The sequence below is a fragment of the Capricornis sumatraensis genome, chromosome 3, assembly GCF_032405125.1.
Source record: "Capricornis sumatraensis isolate serow.1 chromosome 3, serow.2, whole genome shotgun sequence".
Classification (NCBI taxonomy): domain Eukaryota; kingdom Metazoa; phylum Chordata; class Mammalia; order Artiodactyla; family Bovidae; genus Capricornis; species Capricornis sumatraensis.
In genome coordinates this window covers 66196016-66220464 of record NC_091071.1, presented here as the reverse complement: position 1 = coordinate 66220464, position 24449 = coordinate 66196016, and the positions used below count along the sequence as shown (strand labels likewise).

Here is a 24449-nt window from a genome sequence, read left to right as displayed (position 1 = left end):
TGTGTATGTGGGTAAGGGAATATTCTGGGCTGGAGACAAATTAAAGGTTCATTTTGTATGGATAGGGGTTAAAGTGAATGCAGAGAAGAAGAAAGAGGCCTGAGTAACCTTGCAGCAGAAAGGTCTCTAAGAAGAAATTAATTTTTTCACAGGAAACAGAATATTAGGTTCTTCTCAGGTAAAAAACATTCTGAAGGAGAAAAACATCATTATCATGTAATCTTACTTTAGGAAAGACAGGTAAGAACAAGCAAATTATGAACATAATTTAAAGATAGAATTTATTCTTTGATGGTTTACTCATGCAAACTGCACATAAAAGAAAATAGTACAGTTTGTGTAACATTGCAAATATAAGGACCCAAAATGCTAGGTACAGAAGTAGTGTGACATCCTGAAAGTCAAAATGGAATTTGTGTTTATACAACTAATAATGATTTTTATTTGCTGAGTACAGACTGATTTACAATGAGTTTTGCTAACCTTGGTAATAAGCTCATTAACCGTTTACATGACTTCTTACATCTATGTAGTTTTATTTTACAGTTGCAAGAATTCCTGTTACCAAAGAACTTTAACTTGCATAAATAATAAAATTTAAGAAAAATGCACTGACTGACCTAGGAGAATGAAAAACGGAGGCTTTTCCTAACCCATCCAAACTACAATAAAAAACAGCCTTCTTGAATTCATATTTTGTGCCTTTGAGATCAACTCCTTAGCATAACTATGGCAAAGTCATGATTAGAAATTGAGTACCTGAAAATTATAAAATCAGTTAAAAAAAAAAAACTTTAGAAGTAGAATTATCAACAAAAAATGCTCTCATTTTTTATAAGCCAAATAATAAAATTCCTATTATCTTCATACTTAAAAGTCCTGAATTGTCATTTGTATAATCTGAATGTTTCCCAGTTCGGAACTTAGGCAAGGTGGGATATTTCCTTGAATTGTCAAGGATATTCCATACAGATTTTTTAAATGTCAGTCTCATTCAGAGATGGCACTGAGACTTTAGCAAATAGTGTAGTATGGATGCAGAACAAACTACACAACTTATTATAAATGTGTTACAGATATTTACATAATGGAATCCTGCTTGAATGCCAGAAGTTGCTACTGGGGAGGACTCATAACTATTTTACAAAGTTTTCTTACACACAACTACTACTTTATTTTTAACAATTTTGTCTATTTTAAAATATTGTACTGTATTTTGAACATAACTGCAGAATAAAAATAGATAATGGCACATTAGAAAACTCAGTATCCCACAGATGACTGGATAATGAGAAAAGTGTACCTACAATCATCTCATCAGAAACAAACTACATCATGGAATGTTAGTTATCCAAGCCTGCACAGTAATGACATCTTAAATTGCAATCATCTATTGGCCAGCATCACACCGAAGGCATCATTAAACATTCAAGCAAAGATTGCTGGCATAAACTATTGAAAGACACACACATACACACATACCCACTCTCTCCCACTCACTCTTGTGTCCCACATTATAGTTACATTGTTCTAAAGATAGATACTGATTTTTTCCCACGAGAAACGTTATCAAAATTTGCTACTAAAAGATGACAGTGCTTCCACAAGAATAAGTACAAGTTAGCTTGCAAGTACAAGACAATGGGGGTAAACAGTCTTAAATTTTCTAAGTAGTAATTTTTAGGCTTTTCTGGCAACCATACCTTACTTGATTATGCATAAACTTCTCAGTTTAAAACCTGAAATCTGTAAAAAATAAACAAAACCAAAAATCTAATATCAAAAAATTATTATTAGGTATCCGATAACCCTGTATTGTACTTTATATAATTTCATATTGTTAGCCTCAAAACATAGGATTTAAAATACTGAATTTAAGACTTGAAAAACAGTCATTATTGAAATGATAAAGGATTCCAATATTCATGCTTATTTAAAATCCTAAAGAAAATGCACTATTACTGATCTTCACTAAGAGTGTGCATAAAAGCACTGTATGTCTTTTACCACATTTCACTCTCTTAAAAAGTGTCCGGTAATGTTCTTCCTTTTGCATAATGTGCAAAATAAAAGGCAAAAGATTAAAAGGAAATTTCTTTCTCTTGCTAGTGCTTTATGACCTTGTTAACGTTACAAAGTCAATAGGGACTATGCAGAACTTTGGTATAAATGATATAACAAAACTACCATCATAATTGAGGGTTAAGAGGTGGTCAAAAGAAATGGAAGTAGGAAGAGAGATTCAGTAACACCCCCATTTATTAAAACACCCCCAAATTAAAAGTGAAATAAACCACAATGAATTATAATACAATTTACACATTGAGCACAGAAAAATTAATAAATCTAACAATATTTATAAAAAAAGCAAAATCAGTCTTTTTCCAGAGACTAAAAACTTGTTCAGTCTGATCATCAACTGCTGCTACACCAACTTTAGAGTCAAATTTAATTTCAAGTAAAAAACAAAAAAAATTTACAACCACAGATTTCGCATAAATGGAAACTGGTCTTTCCTTGATTTCCCTTTGAAGTCACTAATGAGTGTCTAAAGCTGCTGCACTGCAGGTTTTTAATCAACTTCCTGAGGGCTGTGACTGGGAGGAAGGAGCCATGACAATCTGCGAAAGCACAGGCTCTGTACTCTGGTCCGCCATCTGGGTGAGGACTGAAGTGGCTACAGCTTCTGCCTTGGAAGTTGAACTGACTCCATTGGATGTGCTGACAGAACTATGTTGTATAGCTTCGGTATGTGGACTACTCGGCACGGACAAATCTTCTGAACTATCATCTTTATCAGCAGCTGAGTGGAAAAAAGAAAACTACTCAGTTTCTTAGAATAGCTGTAAAAATTTATCAGGCTGAGTCAATGTACAGAATAAAAAGTTAGATGACATTTTACAGAATCAGTTTAGAGAAGTTGGTATGATGGTAACTGAGTAACTGAAAGGTGGCTCTAAGTCGTGATAGGCAGTTTTGCCTGCAACAAGCCAAATGAAGGCACAGGCATGCACATGGAAACACCTCAATGCCCAGTAAAACAGAGCTGAAGAATTATTTGTTAAATAGTGTTAAGAAAGAAAATTAAGTAGGAATTTGCGAGATAAGTTTCTTATAGATAAAATGAAACACCCAGCAACACATTTGACATGTAGGCCAATAGACGGGTTTTGTTATTAAAAGGTTAGAAAATATACATAATCGAAATGAATTCTAACATACAAATTATGTCTTCAAATAATTCCCTCTGCAGAACTATATTTATTCTGACTTTCTATCTACTGCAGCAATGGATGATTATAACACCTGATTCTAATGATTTATACACATGAGAATAAGCAATATTTAGAATCTAAATGCCACCAGCTGTTATAGTTGCATGCATTGAGATTCAAATAAAAATCCATATAAAACTGGAGATAGGGCATTCTAAATATTTATGAAAATAAATAACCAATTTTTTGGCTTGAACAAATCTACATCTTTCTTATTTTAACAGAATAGAAACCAATAATTCCATTTGTATAACACCCACAACTAGTCACAGTGTATGCAAGTTATGAGACAACTGATCGCATCAACACCTGTGAACTCAGCTTCCCAACTTAAAGACTGCAGTTAACACTGGTGCTTCCTGGAGGGTCCTCTCTTCACCAAAGGTAATCACCATTCTATATGTATTCCTGTTATAATTCCCTTGTTTTTTCTTTGAAGTTTTACCAGATAAATACAAATCTCTAAACAGATCTTTCAGCTTCATTTTTGAACACTTTAAAAACAGTGTTATACAGGATGTGTTCTTTTGCACTTTGCATTTGGTATTAAAATAATTTTTATTTGGTGTTCAGAAATGACAATTAGCTGGCTTTCTGTGAAATCTGAGAGTACATACTGGCCTGCTTACTGATGGCCAGGTGCTCATTCTGAAAGTCAATTATTAAGACTGGACCCCATGAAGCAGGACTTACCCAGTGATTTGTAATGTAGAAGATAGAGGGGGAGGAATCTGGCAAGCACAACTTTAGTTCAAATATAATTCTTCCTTTTGAGGGTTTTCTGAAATATAGTAACCCTTACAGAATTTTGATACTTTTGCCTCAAATCCATGCATTTTTCAAAGAATCTCACCATCTCTAATAATCTGCTTTAAATATAAAACTGCACCACTGGATAAAAATTTGATGTCAAGATACAGTAAAAAAAAAAAAATTAAAAAAACAAAACAAAACACCACAACCAGTAATCCTTTTTAAAATTATGTAAAGCATAAAGGTACTTTTCTGATTAAGCAACAATGAATGTTATAAAATATTTACAATTCAGTTAAATAGCCAATACAATAATAATGCATTCAAAGAAAACACTGGCAAATAACAGTTTAACTGGAGAGCACAGTAAAAAGCCCTCTATTTCACCACTATTCAACATGATAACAAAATGACCTTCCTCTCAATGTAAGTTCTAGGGATGTAACGGCTTTCAGAAATAGAGCGACCTGTGACAAGTGGTATGAGGACATGTAAATATACAATGGGGGAGATGGACTCAAAATGAAAAGTGATAAGGTACAGGTGTATCTTTCTCCAAGCTTTCAGAATTAAGTAAAACAAATCTTTAGGTTGTACAAAGAATCAGGTACTCACTTATAAATTACGTATAAAATACCTCTGTAATGTCATACAGCTGTATCTATGTCCAGTTTGAGATGGTAAGGGGAGAAAAATTGCTAGTGTAAATCACAAACAATAGAAAGACACAAGAGATCTTATTACTCTAAGAGCCATTTTTAGCACTGCTTAAACCCAAAGAAACCATTATCTGACAATTCACTCTCTGAAGTTCCACTAATGTGTATACATATTTTCATTAGTGAAAATATAAGCTCACATTTAGGGTCTAATAAGCTTTGCTTCTCTCTTATGATTACAGAAACAACTATGTTTGTTATGTTAATTATGCCCAGAGGTTTACAGAAGATGAATTAATGGCAGTAAAATTACTCTTATGTTTTATTCTTCATGGAATCCAAACATTTAAAATGTTTTCATATTTCCACTCTTGTTTTGACCCTTAAAATCAATGTCATGGTTTTCTCATGACTGAAAGGTATATGGGACTTTCTGTTGTTAAAAAAGAGACTCTATGACTGTGTGACTTTATATTGTCACTTTTACCTGCAATATTTTGTGATATTACTCAATCTAAACCTGAGTTTTATATCACATTGTTTTGAAAGAGCTAACTAGTATGACAGCTCATTATCATTAGCAATTGCTATGTGCTATAGTATGATGAGCAGTTATGCATTTGTAAATTTCTCCAGATTTTTTTCTGAGATTTAAACATTAACTTAAGCAATCTTTACCTTGACTATTAAACAGAGAAGTCACATTTTTTTCCAGACTTCAAATTTGAAATAAAAATTTTGAATTTTCTACAAAATCCAATTTGTAGAGCTGAAGAGAACTAATTTTATACAAGAACTATACTGATGCCAATCAGTCTGACATATAGATAACTAGACAGGAAAAAAGATGGGAACTGTTCCAAAACTTCAAAATATCTAATTTTTTTACATTTTTCACAACCTTGTATATCTTCACGAAAAACTTATTAATCTAGATTTTCAGTCAGTTTGAGGATACAGCATGCAAACCTATACATCTGTACACTTAAAAAAAATCTTTATGGCTTCAAATAAAGAACTGGTTTGCATTTGCTGAGTATATACTGCCTGGATAACAGGGAACTGTTGGGGTTATCCAATAAATTTAGATTAAAAAATTGAAGATAATTATAAATTGAATGCAACTTAAGAGTTAATTTTCCTCCTACTTTTATAGAATTGTTTGTATATTTCTTTTTGAATATTAAAATTCAGGAGCGCTCTCTTGTTAAGAAAATCATGTATGCATAATGCTGAACTCAGTAGCTTCTAAAGGAAATTATGTTGTTAAGTCAGATGGGAGCCATAATGGCCTCATCCCCGCAGCAGTCATTGTTAATACAACCCCAAACATAATTCTATATGGTTCCAATTTACTCCACAATGTGTTTCACAATCCTGTCAAAATGATGAGATATCAAAGGACTGAGATATATTTGCTCAAAACTGACAAAAATCAATGTTCTAAATATACATGGCATAGAGAGTTGCTAAATCTACTGAATCTTTTAAATTAAAAAATATTGCCCATTCTGATGAAACTGCTTACAATGACTACAAGTAAAGATGGTGGCCATTAAGTTTTATCGTGAGCACCTGAGGAACTGTTTGCATCCAATACAAAATGTTTCTTTCCTTTGAATTACTGACACTGGCAAATTAAAATGAAGTGGATACATATGGTTGAAACAATCTTCACATTTACAAATATCCTGAAATATCACTAAATCATAAAAATGAAAGCTATGGGTTATATAATATGAATGTTCCTAATGCATTCCCAGCTATGTTATTTGTTACAAATTTGTGTACGATGGACAAAATTGGCCATTTATTCAAGACTAACAGCTGGTTCCAACATTGTGCATCTTATCAAAATAGAGGACATTACAAGAAGGAAAGCACAATTAACCTCTAAAATGCTGAAAAGAGGAAAAAAAACCACCTCATTTTAAAGGGAAATATTTAAGAGGAAACTTACAAGCAGATAATTTCAATACTGTTCTAGTTTAGTATTTTTGTAACTAGAAGGCTCAATATAAACATTCAGAATGATAAAACTGCACAATGCTGATTATCTAAGGAAGAATACCTAGGATCTGCTACTGTAACAATAGGATCTGTTACTGATTGTTAAGTAAAGATAGTCAATTAAAAAAAAATTACTAAATGGAGGCTGGAAAAGAAGTGTTCAGTCTGTCAATCCAAGAAAACTATTACTCTGAGAATATAAACAAAATATCATAAGTACTTTCACTATATTTTAAATTATTAACCAACTCATTTTGCTGATCTATAGTAATCTCTAGGAAAAAGCTAGATATAGGAAAATTAAACTCTAGATTCTGAGAAGTATATCCTCCATTCCATAACTCTGCAGAACTTCTGATATTTAATATTAAATATTAGAATTGCAGTCTCCGTTTTTTTAATGGTAGCTTGGTTCACTCTGGCAGTATTTCACTGATATAGCCTAAGGCTATAGGTAATGGAACATTACTCACTATGATAGCCAGATTTCTTCTGCATGGCGGTTACAGGGCAATCTTTATGAGCCAGAAGAAGCTGTTTCAGCTGTGCCACTTCATTTCTCAGCAGGGTGACTTCACTCTGGAGGAGAAACAACTTAGGTACCTTACCAACATCAGACTAAACAATTTTCACTGTTTAAAATAAGTGAAGATTAAGATATGAAAATCAGATATCTTTAAAATGCCAAGGAATAAACAAAAATGTGCTGCTTAAATTTATTTAATCATTACACATTAGCTTTTATATTTTAATATTTACATAAAACCTGCAACTTACATAAAAATTTAAATCACAACTGGATAGCGTATTTCAGTTTTTTACATTATCATTTGCCTTGCAACTGCTTATATACTACACAGGTTACCTATCAAAGGTATTTTTATTTTACACGTTACATGCTCTTTTGATTATATGAACAACTAGAAGGATCAAGGGAGTCAGGATAAAATTTCACTGACTCTATTCACTTGGAAATAAAAAAAATTTATCCTGGAAACTAAAGAGCTTTCTAGAAACCAGGAAAATCTCCATAGGGGAAAACACAGTAACTGGAGAATCACAGCTATCTAAAGTACATCACAAGGCACTGTGTTTTTGGAAACGGAACCAATGAAAGTAGACATAATGTCTAAACGGCTTAGTTGCCTTTGACCTAAACCATTTGTACACATCTAAATTTAAATCTGATAAATCAATGATGATTTGTCCTTCTTCTTATTACAGAATGAGCAGTTCAGTCTGTTTTGGATGCATTAATCTGGTAGATTCTATGTTGAAGTTCCAAGTTGAGAAAGCCCAATTAATTCCTTTGGATCACCCCCAAACCTTAATACATAAATTAGTGATAATTACCAATACTCAAGAGCTACAAATAATATGAATGCAATAGATTAATAACATTAAAAAATCTTAATTTACAAATACCTCTACTTATTTGGGCTTACATTAACTATTCACATTTCATCCATGAACCCAAAATTAAATGAAGAAATACAGCAAAAAGGTATACATAAAAGCTAAAGCACTTCTTTTTCCATCCCTAAATCTCTTACCCAGAAAGCTGAATGTAAAATACTTTAGTAGATTAGACTTATTAGGTCTCCTTAAGTGACTGATGATAGGAACACACAATAAGAATAAAAGTTCAGTAATCCAAAGGCAAGTTTGCCCAGTCAAACAGTTCCTCACACCCCAATAACAACGAACTGTAAATGCTGTGTGAAAGCACAAAACGAAAACTGATGCTTTACAAGAACTCTGAGCCATTAAAAAAAAAAAGTTAAATTATGTTTAGAACATTGTGTTTGAGACAAGAATGGGTGTATAGTGATTAAAGTACGAAAGAAAAGGTTTAAAGTTTTGCTTTAAAAAACCAGCTGTTATTTACAAAATTAATTTCTATGGAATACTGAACTCAGTGTCAATACTCCTAATTATCTCTATTAATGACAGTACTTATAAGAAACCATATTATGAATAATCCAACATATATAATCCAAAATGTTTCTCCCTCTTTCTGCTGTCAACTTGATTTTGAGACTCCCATTTACAAGTTTCTCTCATTAATTTCTCTAACATGAAATAGGGCTGGATATGTATTGGTGATTGCAGCCATGAAATTAAAAGACGCTTACTCTTTGGAAGAAAAGTTATGACCAACCTAGATAGTATATTCAAAAGCAGAGACATTACTTTGCCGACTAAGGTCCGTCTAGTCAAGGCTATGGTTTTTCCTGTGGTCATGTATGGATGTGAGAGTTGGACTGTGAAGAAGGCTGAGTGCCAAAGAATTGATGCTTTTGAACTGTGGTGTTGGAGAAGACTCTTGAGAGTCTCTTGGACTTCAAGGAGATCCAACCAGTCCATTCTGAAGGAGATCAACCCTGGGATTTCTTTGGAAGGAATGATGCTAAAGCTGAAACTCCAGTACTTTGGCCACCTCATGCGAAGAGTTGACTCATTGGAAAAGACTGATGCTGGGAGGGATTGGGGGCAGGAGGAGAAGGGGACGACAGAGGATGAGATGGCTGGATGGCATCACTGACTCGATGGACGTGAGTCTGAGTGAACTCTGGGAGATGGTGATAAACAGGGAGGCCTGGCGTGCTGCGATTCATGGGGTCGCAAAGAGTCGGACACGACTGAGCGACTGAACTGAACTGATGTCAAGAATACACAATCTTTTATAATCGAGTACCTGTAACCACCCTTCTCATTAGTTTGAACCTATTAATCAATATTTAATCATTTTGACCTATAAACAGAAATTTTGTATGGCTAAATATAGTTATTTCCATCTAGAAAACCTTACCTTTTTTGCCTTGTTAATTATTTCACTATCTTTACATACACATGATGTATTTCTGTGCTTCCACAGCCATAATTACATAAATGTACGTATGTGTGTTTGATAGTGTGATAGCACTTATCACACTGGATTGTTTTTTGTTTACTTTGCCACCTCTGTTAGATTGGGGTTTCTCAAGAGCAGGGATCACCTTGCTTTCTATATCCCCAGATCACTGCCCATGGCCTAGCATAAACTGAGTACACTGAATTACCATGGTCTTCTCTAAAATCTATTTCCAGCAGGTAAAAAAAAAAAAACCAAAACCCCACTAAAGAGGGTGAAATGAAATAGCTTAAATAATATAAAACTGGTCAGTGGTTATAATTTCATTATTTTTGTCAACAACCTCACCACATAGTCACCCTGTTCATTTTCTTAGAAAAGGAAGATTGACATACTTAATAGCATCATCTCAATTACAGAATTTAAAAAATCACAAATGCCTTCTCAACTAAATACTCTATATGGACATTCATCATAAACCATATTATGAAAGGAAATGATGTATTAGATAAAATTCCTGAGCAGTCACAAGTTGATAATCTGATACAAAATAGTTTAAATAAAATTCTGGGTATTTAAACAATATTCCTATGCACTCAAAAATAAATATATTAAAAAATCTCTCTTTAAATGATAGGTTTGAAAGTGGTAAGTTTGAATACAGAAACTGATATTCCATCTAACAGTTGGTGGTATTATGGTTGTTCACCTAATCAGACTACCTGGTCCATGAACAAGTCAACAAATGTAAAGATGCCACTAGCTAAAAATGGGTAATGAACATTAAGGACTTTAAAGATAAGGTATCTGACTCCTGTTATAAGGCTTCCCTGGTGGCTCAGATGGTAAAGAATCCACCTGCAATGTGGAAGACCTGGGTTGGGAAGATGCCCTGGAGAAGAGAATGACTACTCACTCCAGTTTTCTTGCCTGGAGAATTCCATGGACAGAGGAGCCTGGTGGTCTATGTAGTCCCTGGGGTCGCAAAGAGTTGGACATGACTGAGCGACTAACACTTTCACAACTTATATTTGTGTTAACTGACTTTAATTCTAATCAGGGGCAAAAACTGGAAGAGAGGAGGAAATTTAAAAATGTTTAAATATTATAATTTCCATATACTAAAAAGGAGATCAGTCCTGGGTGTTCATTGGAAGGACTGATGCTGAAGCTGAAACTCCAATATTTTGGCCACCTCATGCAAAGCGTTGACTCATTAGAAAAGACCCTGATGCTGGGAGGGACTGGGGGCAGGAGGAGAAGGGGACGACAGAGGATGAGATGGTTGGATGGCATCACTGACTCGATGGACTTGAGTTTGGTTAAACTACAGGAGTCAGTGATGGACAGGGAGACCTGGTGTGCTGCGATTCATGGGGTGGCAAAGAGTCGGACACGACTGAGCAACTGAACTGAAGTGATACAGTACAGAAGTATGCTGTTCTTTATCCAAAATGTAAATAATGTACTTTTCCCCTTATACCTTTAAATGACAAGGAAAAAAACCCCCAACAAACTCAAGGTGTGCTCTATACAAATTTAGTCCAATCTTTTACATCATCCTGATCTAAAATATTTTATAATGATAAAGAGATTTCCTAATGGTAATCCTGAAGCTCAAATGATTTTTGATCAAAAGGTTAAACTAAATCAATAGTTTGTATTTTATTGTATCCTAATACTCAATTTCTTTAAAAACTGGTTATCAGCACTAGACTGAAAGCAGCCAATGGGACATGGTTGCTAGCAAAGAACTGGGACTGTAAGAAATACTGCAAAGCAAACACAGTCGGATAAGAGAGGCCAAACCTTCAAGAAATGGATTTAGTTGAGCTGGAGAGCCCTAAGTATAAGCATATGCTTATGGTCTACATCAGGTTCCAGGTAGGAGTTGATAAAAGGAGGCTTATCCTGATATATAACCTTTACATTAGGCAAAATTAGAAGAGTTTGCCAAAGCCTGGCCAGTACTTTTAAAATCATTTATGACAAATCCAGAAAATTCAACAAATTAAACAAAACATTCAAGAATTATAGTCACATAATTATATATATAAAGGAAAGAACTTAAAAAGACGGACAGTATTTAGACAAGGCAGTTCCATAAACCATGACTTAAAGCCATAACAGAACCAGTTTGCTTAAGTCATAGTGAATCTGAAAGAAATAAATGTTAAGCCATAAACAGATTTAATATTAAATGAAAAAAGAAGTATTTATACCTCTATATCTGTGGAGTATTTTAGACTGATTATAATTGGATTCAGCCTCCAAAACCTTTCTGGTTCATCTGTTATTAGTTTATTTGCAGAATATATTAACTGTCTTTCTGAAAACATTAAAGTCCCATTCAAATGTGACCAATTACTGATTTTTTTGGGGGGGGGGTCAAAGTAAAATGTATTTGGTAAGATAAAGCAGATGCAAGTTATGGTCTAAGAGAAAATGTAATTATTTGGCATTGTCTATACCATTGCTCTAATCTATCTGTATCTACTCAAAGCTTAATTACATACTGATGAACACATTATATATATATATATATATATATATATATATTTACAGTTTGAAGCAGATTAGACTGATGAAATAATAACAGGCTAGCTAACTGATTAACCAATCAAAACATTTCACTGATATTTGGCCACAGATTGATGATCAGGTTCCATAAATTCATGATCTTTGACTTTCTAGTTCAGCTACTATCCCCCTAATTAAAGAAATAATATTGGATAGTTTCTTCTTTGGGGAGTTTCTCATTGCTATTACCATTGATTTTTGTGAAGAGTAGCTTAAGTAACTTAACTTTTCTATTACCTCTCTTATTTGATCTTTAAAATAGTACTTATTCTATGAGTTTGACAGATGGGGAGGTAAAGGCTTGAGAAGATTTTAGTAAAGACTAGTAAAAACTGCAGCCATGAAATTAAAAGACGCTTGCTCCTTGGAAGAATAGCTATGACAAACCTAGACAGCATATCAAAAAGCAGAGACATCACCTTGCCAACAAAGGTCCATATAGTCAAAGCTATGGTTTTGCCAATAGTCATGTATGGATGTGAGAGCTGGACTATAAAGAAGGCTGAGCACTGAAGAATTGATGCTTTCAAACTGTGGTGCAGGAGAAGACTCTTGAGAGTCCCTTGGACAGCCAAGGAGATCAAACTAGTCAATGCTAAAGGAAATCAGTCCTGAATATTCATTGGAAGGACTGAGGCTGAAGCTCCAATACTTTGGCCACCTGATGCAAAGAGTTGGCTCACTGGCAAAGACCCAGATACTTTGAAAGATTGAGGGCAAGAGAAGAAGGGAACAACAGCGGAAGAGATGATTGGATGGCATCATTGACTCAATGGACATGAGTCTGAGCAAACTCCGGGAGACAGTGAAGGACAGGGAAGTCTGGTGTGCTGTAGTTCATGGGGTCGCAGAGTCAGAGACAACCTAGCGGTTGAGCAACAACAGTAAAAAGAAGTACTCAGAATAAAATACGTGAGATAGAAGTGGCATCACTATTACCCTTTCCCCTCTAGAATATAGTGAAAAACTCAGTCTGGGAGTGGAGAAGAAAGACAGTTCTAGAGTTTTTCAGGGATTAACATTTTTTTAAATTTTCAGGTACTGGATACCATCTCCCAGTTGTTGCCATTCCTATTTCAAGTGATAAATACTAAAGTAAAATACGGTTTAGGTACCAGGATTAAAAAACCGATCCCATTCCCCCTAAGTCAATGGACCAGTAAACAAAACCTTTTCCGTATCATTAACTTATTAGTGAAAACTCCTCACATATCTTGTTATCAAAGAATGCTTCTATTAATTTACTGAGCATCCAGTCCACACACATTTGCAGTGCCTAAGTTTTAAAAGCAAAATCCACAACAAATTCTACAGGTATTATCACAGATTATTAAGAGCTCCTATGAGTCTGCCTTTTGTTCATAAAGGAAATGCTGCAATTCTAAACTGAAAACTAACCCACAAGATGAGTATAAAAGACAAAGACATAACGGTGTTAAAACCATTTCAAGTAAAAGACAAAATCATATATTACCTTTGAAAATATAATAGATTATAACCAACAGCATCCAATTCTTGGTCTAGAGTACCATAAATGTCTCTAATACAATTTGATGAGCTTGTTTTTAAAGCAATGATTCTAGAAAGCTAAAATATAATTAAATTCAGTGAGTGGGACAGTAAAGTTGAATAATTAGTATTTTCTTAAAAACTAATACGTATTTGGTAAAAATATGAACAGTCACACCTCAACACTCATTAAACCTTTTATTATATATAAGTAACCATGGGTCATTACTGCCCTGATCAGCTAAACGTGTATGTCACGTGAAGAATTATTAAGGAAATGTAGAACTGATGAATGTTTTCACATAAAGTAGAGTTTAATTATTTCTTTGACATTCAATTTTCTTTACAAGTCATTCTGTTCTTCACAGTTAACAGTTTTGCTGTTGGCAGACTGAATGAAATTTTTTCTCCAGAATCTACTATAAGCATATTAACTCTTCATATTCTGAAAACCAGAATGTTTCACTTACTTCTTTAAAACTTATTTTTTATGATATGTAAGTAAAAAACAGCAAAAAATCATATATCCACTTGAAACAATAGAGAAAGTCATAGTTGAAGTACCCTTTCTTCCCAAACCCCCTTTATCACTGTTACAAACTAATACATGTCATTCTTAAAATTTTACCTCTATTTAAAGATTCATTTCTATACTGATTTCCATACCTACACATTTACACATTTTAACTATAAAGCTTTCATTAATGAAAAAGAATTATGCTATACATTTTTAGTATGTGACTTCTGAGTAATTTGTTGAGGTGAAATTTCCATAATATAGAACTAACCATTTTAAACTGAAAAATTCAGTAGCATTTAGTACACATCTGCAGTGCTGTGCCACCACCACCCTCTCTCTATCTGACCATTCAAGAGTAAAACCTCTTATCCATTAACCAGTTTCTTCCTATTTTCCTCTTCCTCCCCCCCATCTCTGGAAACTACCCATTTGCATTTTGTCTCTATGGATTAATTTGTTCTATATATTTCATATAAATGGAGTCATATAGTATGTGACTTTGTGGCTTCTTTCACTTAAGCATAATGTTTTGAGATTTACTCACATTGTAGCATGTAATTTCATTCCTTTTTGTGGCTGAAAAATATTGCATTGGATGTATATGCCACAATTTATCTACTGATGGACATCTGGGCTGTTTTCAAGCAACTTACTTTTTGCCCATAGGATTAGACATTTTCCAGGTTAATATATTCAAAAGGACCTTATTCTCTTTCTTTTTTGCAAAAGTTTTTTTTTAAATACCCGATAACACATCATCTCACCTAGCTTCATGTTTTGGTGTACATCTTTAAAACTAAGAACACTTTCTTTCTAACCATGATGCTATCCATTCCTCAATTATTAATGATTAAAAATACTGATTTTTATGCTTAGTAAAATAAATCAGAGAAAGACAAACACTGTATGATATCACCTGTATCTTGGTTCTGAAACATAAAACTAGTGAATATAGTGAATAACCAAAAACGAAACAGATACTGAGAAAAAACAGTGCTTACCAGAGGGCAAGACAGAGATAGGGGATTAAGAGATTAAAACCTGCTGTATGTAGGGACTTCCCTGGTGGTCCAGTGGCTGTGTCTCTGCACTCCCAATGTAGAGCGCCCAGGGTTTGATTCCTGGTCAGAGAACTAAATCCCACATACTTCAACTATGAGTTCATATGCCACAACTAAGATCCAGCACAGACAAATATATAAACAAACATTTAACAAACCTGCTATGTATAAAATAAACAAGCTGCCAGGACACATTGTACAGCACAAGGAATAAAGTAAGTTGTAAATAGAGTATAACCTTTAACAACTGTGAATCAGGACATGTACATGGAAACATGTAATTATATACTATATATCAACTATACCTCAATTAAAAAAAAACTGGTTCTGTTTTATTTTGAGGTATTAAGTAGTTATGTTCAACTATAGAGTTTAACTTAGTGATTTCTTGATTGTGACTTCTATTTTAAAAGTTTCATGCCTGCTTCAAAACTGAAGTGTTAGCTAACTTTTACCTAGGTGATAAATCTTGCCTTTATTCCTCCAATCAAGAAATTTCTACTCAAATTAGGAAATATAAAAATGAATAATTTTACAATAATGATATTTTTATACAGTTTGGATGATGGAAAAAACATGAAATTAAGGGGGAAGTAAATATTACATTTATTGTGAATACTGAATTCTTCGAAGTTTTCTGAAATAATAAAGCACTGTTGGTGTTCATAGTGGTGACCAGGGCTGCAGTATAATTAAGGAAATAGTAATATGATTAACATGAGTTTGAGCAAACTCTGGGAGATACTGAAGGACAGCGAATCCTGGCATGCTGCAGTCCACAGGGTCACAAACAGTTGGATATGACTTAGCCACTGAACAACAATCTCATTAAAAGTTGTTAATAACTTGGGTCAGAACAGAAAACTGGCCCAACCTGAAGTCCAGTACCTTGAGAATATAACCATATATTTATATACCACTTAATAGTTTTGAAACATTTTCACTTCTTAAAAAGGCATAATTAGCCAAATTACAGAAGAAAACATTGATCAATTTATCCTATTAAAATTAATATATTTTAAAATGACTCCAAAAATTCTAATTTGATGTAAATAACAATCCAGAGCAGGAGGACCAGCAAGTATTATTATCTCTATTCCATGGGTAAGTCAACTGAGGCTAACAAAGAATGTTATTTTTAATACCATGTAACTGTTAAGAAGCCAAGTCATTCAGAAGAATGATTCTGTTAGTTTAAGAATAGATCCACCTAAATCACTTTGTTAATGTATTAATATGAATACTCAAACATTTAAGTAATAGTTAATATTCAGAAATCTGATAACCATTTTTATAGTACATAAATTTGTATCTATAATGTTTCACTTTAAAGAAAAAAATTCAAAAGTTTGTTTTGAAAAATTATGATATGAAAATCATTCTTGAAGAATTTATTAGGTAATATATTATTTAACATATCCTAGTATATAAGTACATATTTGAAGTCTCTGTAATATGGTAAAATTAAAATCATATTTAAATTTTTTTGAAATGGTTAAAAGTAAGTTTTGCAAGATAATTTATTTTTTCTAAAGCTAATATGTCAATATTCAAAGCCCAACACAGAGTTTTAAAAGATGTCTGTCTCACATATGAAAAAGTGTTAAGTTATTAAAATTTACATTAGGTGAAATGCTATCCCTGGAGCTAAAAAAGCTAGAAAGCTTTCTCCTAAGTGTTTAAACAAGACACTGATACTGGTGACATCTTTAAAGATGTAAGATGAGAACAATCATCAATCATGATTAATTTTTAAGTAGGAATGGATAGCTCAGAGGATTGACCAATAATAACTATAATTCATTAAATTCATAATGAATTTAAATTCATCAATTTAATTCATAAATTCATTGATTTTTCTCACTGATGCTCATCAATTGGTAGTTTAGAAGATTTTACTCGAGAATATTTACAACATTAAAAACAACACCAAAAAAGGAAGAAAGAACAGAAGGAAGGAAACAGACTTAGTGCTGCCAAATGCCATCACTGAAAATCTTACCAAAGACTGAATAGGAAGGAGCCTTAAAACCTTTATACCACATAGGGTTCCTAAGAAATAAATCTGAGGCACACTGGCAGGGCAGTATGAAATGTTTTCTACTGCCACTGGCCATATTGTACCTGTTCTGTGGATAATTAGTCCTTCAGTTCCAAAGCTGTCAATCTGGCACCTTTCACGAGCACTATATTCACTTTAAATAAAACAAACAAAACAAAACAAAATTTATAATTCAAAGAACAAAAGAACTTAAAAACAAAAACTGCAAACTGAACCAACTCTACAGTTGTGACATGAACCAAAAAATAAGAAAAATGAAGTACCAGTAATATTTTACAGTTTAAGTTTCTGTTGAACTCTATATCATAACTTTATAAAGTTTAAACCAGATAGTTTAGGTACTTTTGTACTATGCAAGTAAACACTTACACTTAAAAATTTCTTCACTGTATCACTATTGAAAGTTATATTACTTCATCTTGGTATTCAAATAGGTTTATTAAACTACACTTTACTACAGATTCCATACACACCCAATATTGTGTCCTAAAATGTCTGAATGGTTAACTAGGAAAAAATAGGGAAAATATGTGTTCATAATTATTAAAAATAAATAAACAATTTACATATATGCACCATACCTGCAGTTGACCATTTAATGAACTCAAGTCTTCTGCTTTCTTCTCTAAAGACTGAACCCAGACTTTTCTCTTTTGTCGGCATCTTGAAGCTGCTGCTCTATTTCTTTCCAGAAACTTCCTCCTTTTTTCATCGGGATCTTCATTAGCTGCTCTTCTTCGACGACCAGTTGTATTTTGGGTCTGTGGAGTTGTGTGAGCTGGAGAAGCCTATAATAGACACAAATGAAAGCTTTTTATATTTGTACCTAGTGATTAAAATGAATATAATAGGCAGTAAAGGATTGCAAAGGTGAAAGTGAAAGTCACTCAGTTGTGCCAACTCTTTGTGACCCCATAAACTATACATTCCATGGAATTCTCCAGGCCAAAATACTGGAATGGGTAGCCTTTCCCTTCTCCGGTGGATCTTCCCGACCGAGCAATCGAACTGGGCTCTCCTGCATTGCAGCTGGATTCTTTATCAACTGAACTATCAGGGAAGCCCCTTGCAAAGGTGACAGGTACTAATTTTATTTTCTAAGTCTCATTGTATACATCAATATTCTGAAGCAATGTGCAAATCACCCTGTTGTTTAACAAATTCCTCGAAATAAATAAGCATTGCTAAACCTAGATTCTCACTAACTGTCACACGAATGTATTCTTTGTTGTTGTTCAGTTGCTAAGTTGTGTCTGACCCTTTGCGACCCCAGACCTCTCTATCTTTCACTATCTCCTGGAGTTTGCTCAAACTCATGTCCATTGAGGCGGTGATGACATCCAACCATCTCATCTTCTATCACCCACTTCTCCTCCTGCCTTCAATCTTTCCCAGTATCAAGGTCTTTTCCAATGAGTCAGCTATTTGCATCAGGTGGCCAAAGTATTGGAGCTACAGCATCAATATTCATACAATGAATATTCAGAGTTGATTTCCTTTAGGATTGTATTCTATTCTTTAACATTTGTATAAACAATATTTTCATGTTTATAGAGAGAATACAAAGAAACTTAAAAATGCAATACAAATGATGATGTACAGACCTTTTATTTTTCCAAGTGCACTTTTAAGCAAATACTATGTTATTGTTCAATCCTTTGATAATTATTAAGGTACTAATAAAAAATAACTTTTAATTTAAATTCACTATGGGACACCATGGTTTCTATGCTATTTTTGCAATAAAAAAATAGCATTAAACTGTAAATGTAAAAAATTGGTTTCTCTAAAATTAAGGAGTTGAAAGTACATACACATTTTAGTGTATTCAGCTTTTCTTCAGTTTCTGAAATTTGGGGTCAGTCTTTTTCTAAGGGTCAGGTTTGTGTAATTATTAATGCTCATTTTCCTTGTAGGTAGAATCCCAGAGTCTAGATTTTCATTTTAATTGGTCCACCTGCCCTGCAAAATCAGCCAGACAGAAATCTTCAGTCATTAGTGATACTAACCGGTGTTTAGGATTATAGAATATCTTCATGTCTCTCACAAATCCCAAAATTGTGCCACAGAACACCTGAATACAGGAGATGGGATATAAACCCTTGGAAACAGTGCAAAAGAAAGCACTTTGTGGCCATAGACACATGATCCAAAGTAGCAGCCTGAAAACAAATCTCTTGCCTCTACTTTAATGATATTTTAAAATGATGTAAACAAAAATTTCTACATTCTCTTCATCTACACCATAGGCAGAAATCTTTACGTTCTGCAGGTAATTAACCTGAATTATATATAGCTCTACCTCTAACAAGGATTTGAGGCTACTTAGAAGCATATATTCTTCCTTCTCTCCCTTTTTCTACTGATTCATTCATTCTACTTCACTGAAAAATATGCAGGAACTATTTTAGTGACAGAGCAGTGACAGAGCAGATAAAAGTCCTGCTGTCCTGGAGTTTCATTCCAATACAATAAAGTATAAAAATATAAATAAAAATGAGATCCAGGTAAACTATAGTTAGTACAAGAAAATAAATTACATTCATTTTCTTTTAAATAAACTTTTAAGTATGTAAAAGCCATACTGAATTTGCCAGCCATAGATCAACAGCCGTGAGCTGCATTAGGCTCAGGAGCCAGTTGGCTAACCCTGAATTAAGACAGAAGAACACACTCACTTTTCCTCTCTTTTGGCCCCTAGGTAAAGTTGCTTGGTGGATGACAACCACAACTATTTCACTTTATCTTAAGTTTCACAAAAGTAAAATACTGTTATCTAAACACCTATGCTTAGGAGGTAGTATTAAACTTGTTGTTCAGCTGTGTTTCTTTAAGTAGAGAAGAAAAACATCTAAATAGAGCTCTGTAACATTTAACAGAAATACAGTAACACTTTACTGCAGATATATAGAAATAGCAATCATCTAATGGCCAGACACAAATTAGAGTGAAATGGGCCTCTAGTATAAACAGCTGCTGTTAAACCTATCTGCTACTTTGGTGACATTTCACAAGTGTTAATTCAAGAACTGTCTTATATCAGTAATATGGTTCATATATAAATTACTTGTTGAATACAACCAATAGTAAACAAGTTTTCTTTAAATACTGTTGATGGACACTGTACCATTTTAAACCAACATACAGATACTCTGAGAAACATTTAGAGAGTGCCCTCAGCAGTAGTAACTGCTTATTTATTTTTTATATGTTCAACTTTTATGTTGAATTACCTTTTCTTAAGGCTTTTTAAATACACTTTTGGAATAAAAATTTGACCAGATGCACTGGGATGACCCAGAGGGATGGTATGGGAAGGGAGGTGGGAGTAGAGTTCAGGATTGGGAACACGTGTACACCCGTGGCAGATTCATGTTGATGTATGGCAAAACCAATACAATACTGTAAAGTAATTAGCCTCCAATTAAAATAAATTTAAATTAAAAAAAAATTGACCAGAAAATCTTTTCAAAGTATATAGTCATTGAAGTCACACTGTGTTTTTTTTTTTTTTTTTTTTTAAGGAAAACTGGGTGATGAATGATAAAAAAACACATACCGGAGTTTCTGTGGTGGATGTGGCTGGCTGTTGTAATGACTGTGGTCGAGATTCCTCTGACTGAGTCCTAACCAAACCACTACTGTGACCTTTGACAGTATCGCCGTTGGTAACTGGAGGATGTTGCTGGGTCAAAGCAGCTTTTAATCTCTGAAATGCAAATACCAATTAAAAAAAAAATGCTCCCTGCTTTCTACCCAAATCAAACTCCCAACACACTTTTAGTTAACCAAATGAGACATCTGTTAATCAATACACAGGCTTTAAACGTAGTTTTGATTTATTATATTCCACTGCATTCCTAAATATCAGTAAGAGAGATAAAAGGACCTTTGGGAAGCTTTCCTGAGTCTTTTTTGGCAACTTTTCCTATCTTCTTTGTTTGGAAATAGTGTAAAGGGGTAGATACTAGAGAAGAGCTTTAGACAAAGTCCCCTACATGATTCTAATACAATTGTTTTCATTTACTTCAACTAAGAATAACTTAGAAAATTTGTAATTTATTTTCATCTGTGCATATCTTAATATCTATAACTGATCCAGATACCTTAGAAATGAGGTATATATGAAAAGACCACCAATCTGCTTAAGCAAGTGTTAGTAGACATTTTCCACTGCTAATCATTGTAGATTCTAGGTATGATTTTAAAAACAAGGTCAGTAGTGTAAAAAATGTTTTGTTGAGGTATAAGTTACATACAGTAAAACAAAGTCTTTTCAGCATATATTTCTAAGTTTTAACAAGCACATACAGTTGTGCAACCTCCTCCTACAATCAGGATACAGAACAGTCCTATCACGCACCAAAACTTCTTGATTCTTTCTTGTCACACTGTCCTCCCACCACAGTTCAGTCACTCAGTCATGTCCAACTCTTTAAGATCCCATCGACTGCAGCACCCCAGGCTTCCCTGTCCATCACCAACTCCAAGAACTTGCTCAAACTCATGTCCAACGAGTTGGTGATGCCATCCAACCATCTCGTCCTCCGTCATCCCCCTTCTCCTACCTTCAATCTTTCCCAGCATCAGGGTCTTTTCCAGTGAGTCAGTTCTTCACATCAGGTGGCCCAAGAATTAGAGCTTCAGCATCAGTCCTTCCAATGAATATTCAGGACTGATTTCCTTTAGGAATGACTGGTTGGATCTCCTTGCAGTCCAAGGGACTCTCAAGAGTCTTCTCCAACACCACAGCTCAAAAGCATCAATTCTTCGGCACTCAGCTTTACAGTCCAACTCTCACATCCACACATGACTACCTCCCAACACAGTCCCTGAAAATCCCAAGTCTGTTTTTTGATTCTCAAAGTTTTGCCTTCTCCGAATATCATATAAATGGAACCTCTCCGAATATCATATAAATGGAACCATAGAGTGTATATAATAAGCCTTTTGAATCTGGATTCTTTCCTATAGCATAATGTACCTGAGATCCACCCCTGCGGCTGTGTTATCAGTAGTTTTTAAATCAGTTTCTAATAAACACTGTGTTGATTTTACAGATTCAGTTCAGTTCAGTCGCTCAATCATGTCTGACTCTGCAATCCCATGAACCACAGCATGCCAGGCCTCCCTGTCCATCACCAACTCCCAGAGTCCACCCAAACCCATGTCCATCGAGTCAATGATGCCATCCAACCATCTCATCCTCTTTCGCCCCCTTCTCCTCCTGCCCTCAATCTTTCCCAGCATCAGAGTCTTTTCCAATGAGTCAACTCTTTGCATGAGGTGGCCAAAGTACTGGAGGTTCAGCTTCAACATCAGTCCTTCCAATGAACACCCAGGACTGATCTCCTTTAGGATGAACTGGTTGGATCTCCTTGCAGTCCAAGGGACTCCCAAGAGTCTTCTCCAACACCACAGTTCAAAAGCATCAATTCCTCAGCGCTCAGCTTTCTTTATAGTCCAACTCTCACATCCATACATGACCACTGGAAAAACCGATAGCCTTGACTAGATGGACCTTTGTTGGCTAAGTAATGTCTCTGCTTTTTAATATGCCATCTAGGTTGGTCATAACTTTCCTTCCAAGGAGTAAGCATCTTTTAATTCCATGGCTGCAGTCACCATCTGCAGTGATTTTGGAGCCCAGAAAAATTAAGTCTGACACTGTTTCCACTGTTTCCCCATTTATTTGCCATGAAGTGATGGGACCAGATGCCATGATCTTGGTTTTCTGAATGTTGAGCTTTTTTTAAGCCAACTTTTTCACTTTCCTCTTTCACTTTCATCAAGAGGCTCTTTAGTTCTTCTTCACTTTCTGCCATAGGGTGGTGTCATCTGCATATCTGAGGTTATTGATATTTCTCCTGGCAATCTTGATTCCAGCTTGCGCTTCCTCCAGCTCAGTGTTTCTCATGAGGTACTCTGCATATAAGTTTAATAAGCAGGTGACAATATACAGCCTTGACGTACTCCTTTTCCTACTTGGAACCAGTCTGTTGTTCCATTTCCAGTTCTAATTGTTGCTTTCTGACCTGTCTACAGGTTTCTCAAGAGGCAGATCAGGTGGTCTGGTAAGCCCATCTCTTGTAGAATTTTCCAGTTTATTGTGATCCACACAAAGGCTTTGGCATAATCAATAAAGCAGAAATAAATGTTCTTCTGGAACTGTCTTGCTTTTTCCATGATCCAGCAGATGTTGGCAATTTGATCTCTGGTTCCTCTGCCTTTTCTAAAACCAGCTTGAAAATCTGGAAGTTCACGGTTCATGTATTGCTGAAGCCTGGCTTGGAGAATTTTAAGCATTACTTTACTCCTGTGTGAGATGAGTGCAATTGTGCGGTAGTTTGAGCATTCTTTGGCATTGCCTTTCTTTGGGATTGGAATGAAAACTGACATTTTCCAGTCCTGTGGCCACTGCTGAGTTTTCCATATTTGCTGGCATATTGAGTGCAGCACTTTCACAGCATCATCTTTCAGGACTTGAAATAGCTCACCTGGAATTCCATCACCTCCACCAGCTTTTTTGTAGTGATGCTTCCTAAGGCCCACTTGACTTCACATTCCAGGATGTCTGGCTCTAGGTGAGTGATCACACCATCATGATTATCTGGGTCATGAAGATCTTTTTTGTACAGTTCTTCTGTGTATTCTTGCCACCTCTTCTTAATATCTTCTGCTTCTGTTAGGTCCATACCATTTCTGTCCTTTATCAAGCCCATCTTTGCATGAAATGTTCCCTTGGTATCTCTAGTTTTCTTGGAGAGATCTCTAGTCTTTCCCATTCTATTGTTTCCCTCTATTTCTTTGCATTGATTGCTGAGGAAGTCTTTCTTATATCTCCTTGCTATTCTTTGGAACTCTGCATTCAAATGGGTGTATCTCCTTTTCTCTTTTGCTTCTCCTTTCACAGCTATATGTAAGGCCTCCTCAGACAGCCATTTTGCTTTTTTGCATTTCTTTTTCTTGGGGATGGTCTTGATTACTGTCTCCTATACAATGTCACGAACCTCCATCCATAGTTCATCAGGCGCTCTGTGTATCAGATCTAGTGCCTTAAATCTATTTCTCACTTCCACTGTATAGTCATAAGGGATTTGATTTAGGTCATACCTGAATGGTCTAGTGGTTTTCTCCACTTTCTTCAATTTCAGTCTGAATTTGGC

The 24449-nt window shown here is 34.7% G+C and overlaps 1 protein-coding gene across 2 annotated transcripts in view; it reads right to left on the bottom strand.

Moving 5' to 3' along the window:
• Positions 1–352: 352 nt before the first annotated feature.
• The window catches only part of ATF2 (activating transcription factor 2), a 79708-nt gene continuing 55611 nt past the window's right edge, over positions 353–24449 (bottom strand). For both annotated transcript variants that reach the window (XM_068969409.1, XM_068969410.1), the window contains exons 11-14: positions 20843–20992; positions 17865–18071; positions 7171–7276; positions 353–2803 (exon numbers count right to left, since the gene is read on the bottom strand). In XM_068969409.1, the coding sequence (XP_068825510.1) occupies positions 2577–2803; positions 7171–7276; positions 17865–18071; positions 20843–20992 (690 nt within the window). In that variant the 3' untranslated portion in view covers positions 353–2576. The remainder of the gene's footprint in view (positions 2804–7170; positions 7277–17864; positions 18072–20842; positions 20993–24449) is intronic.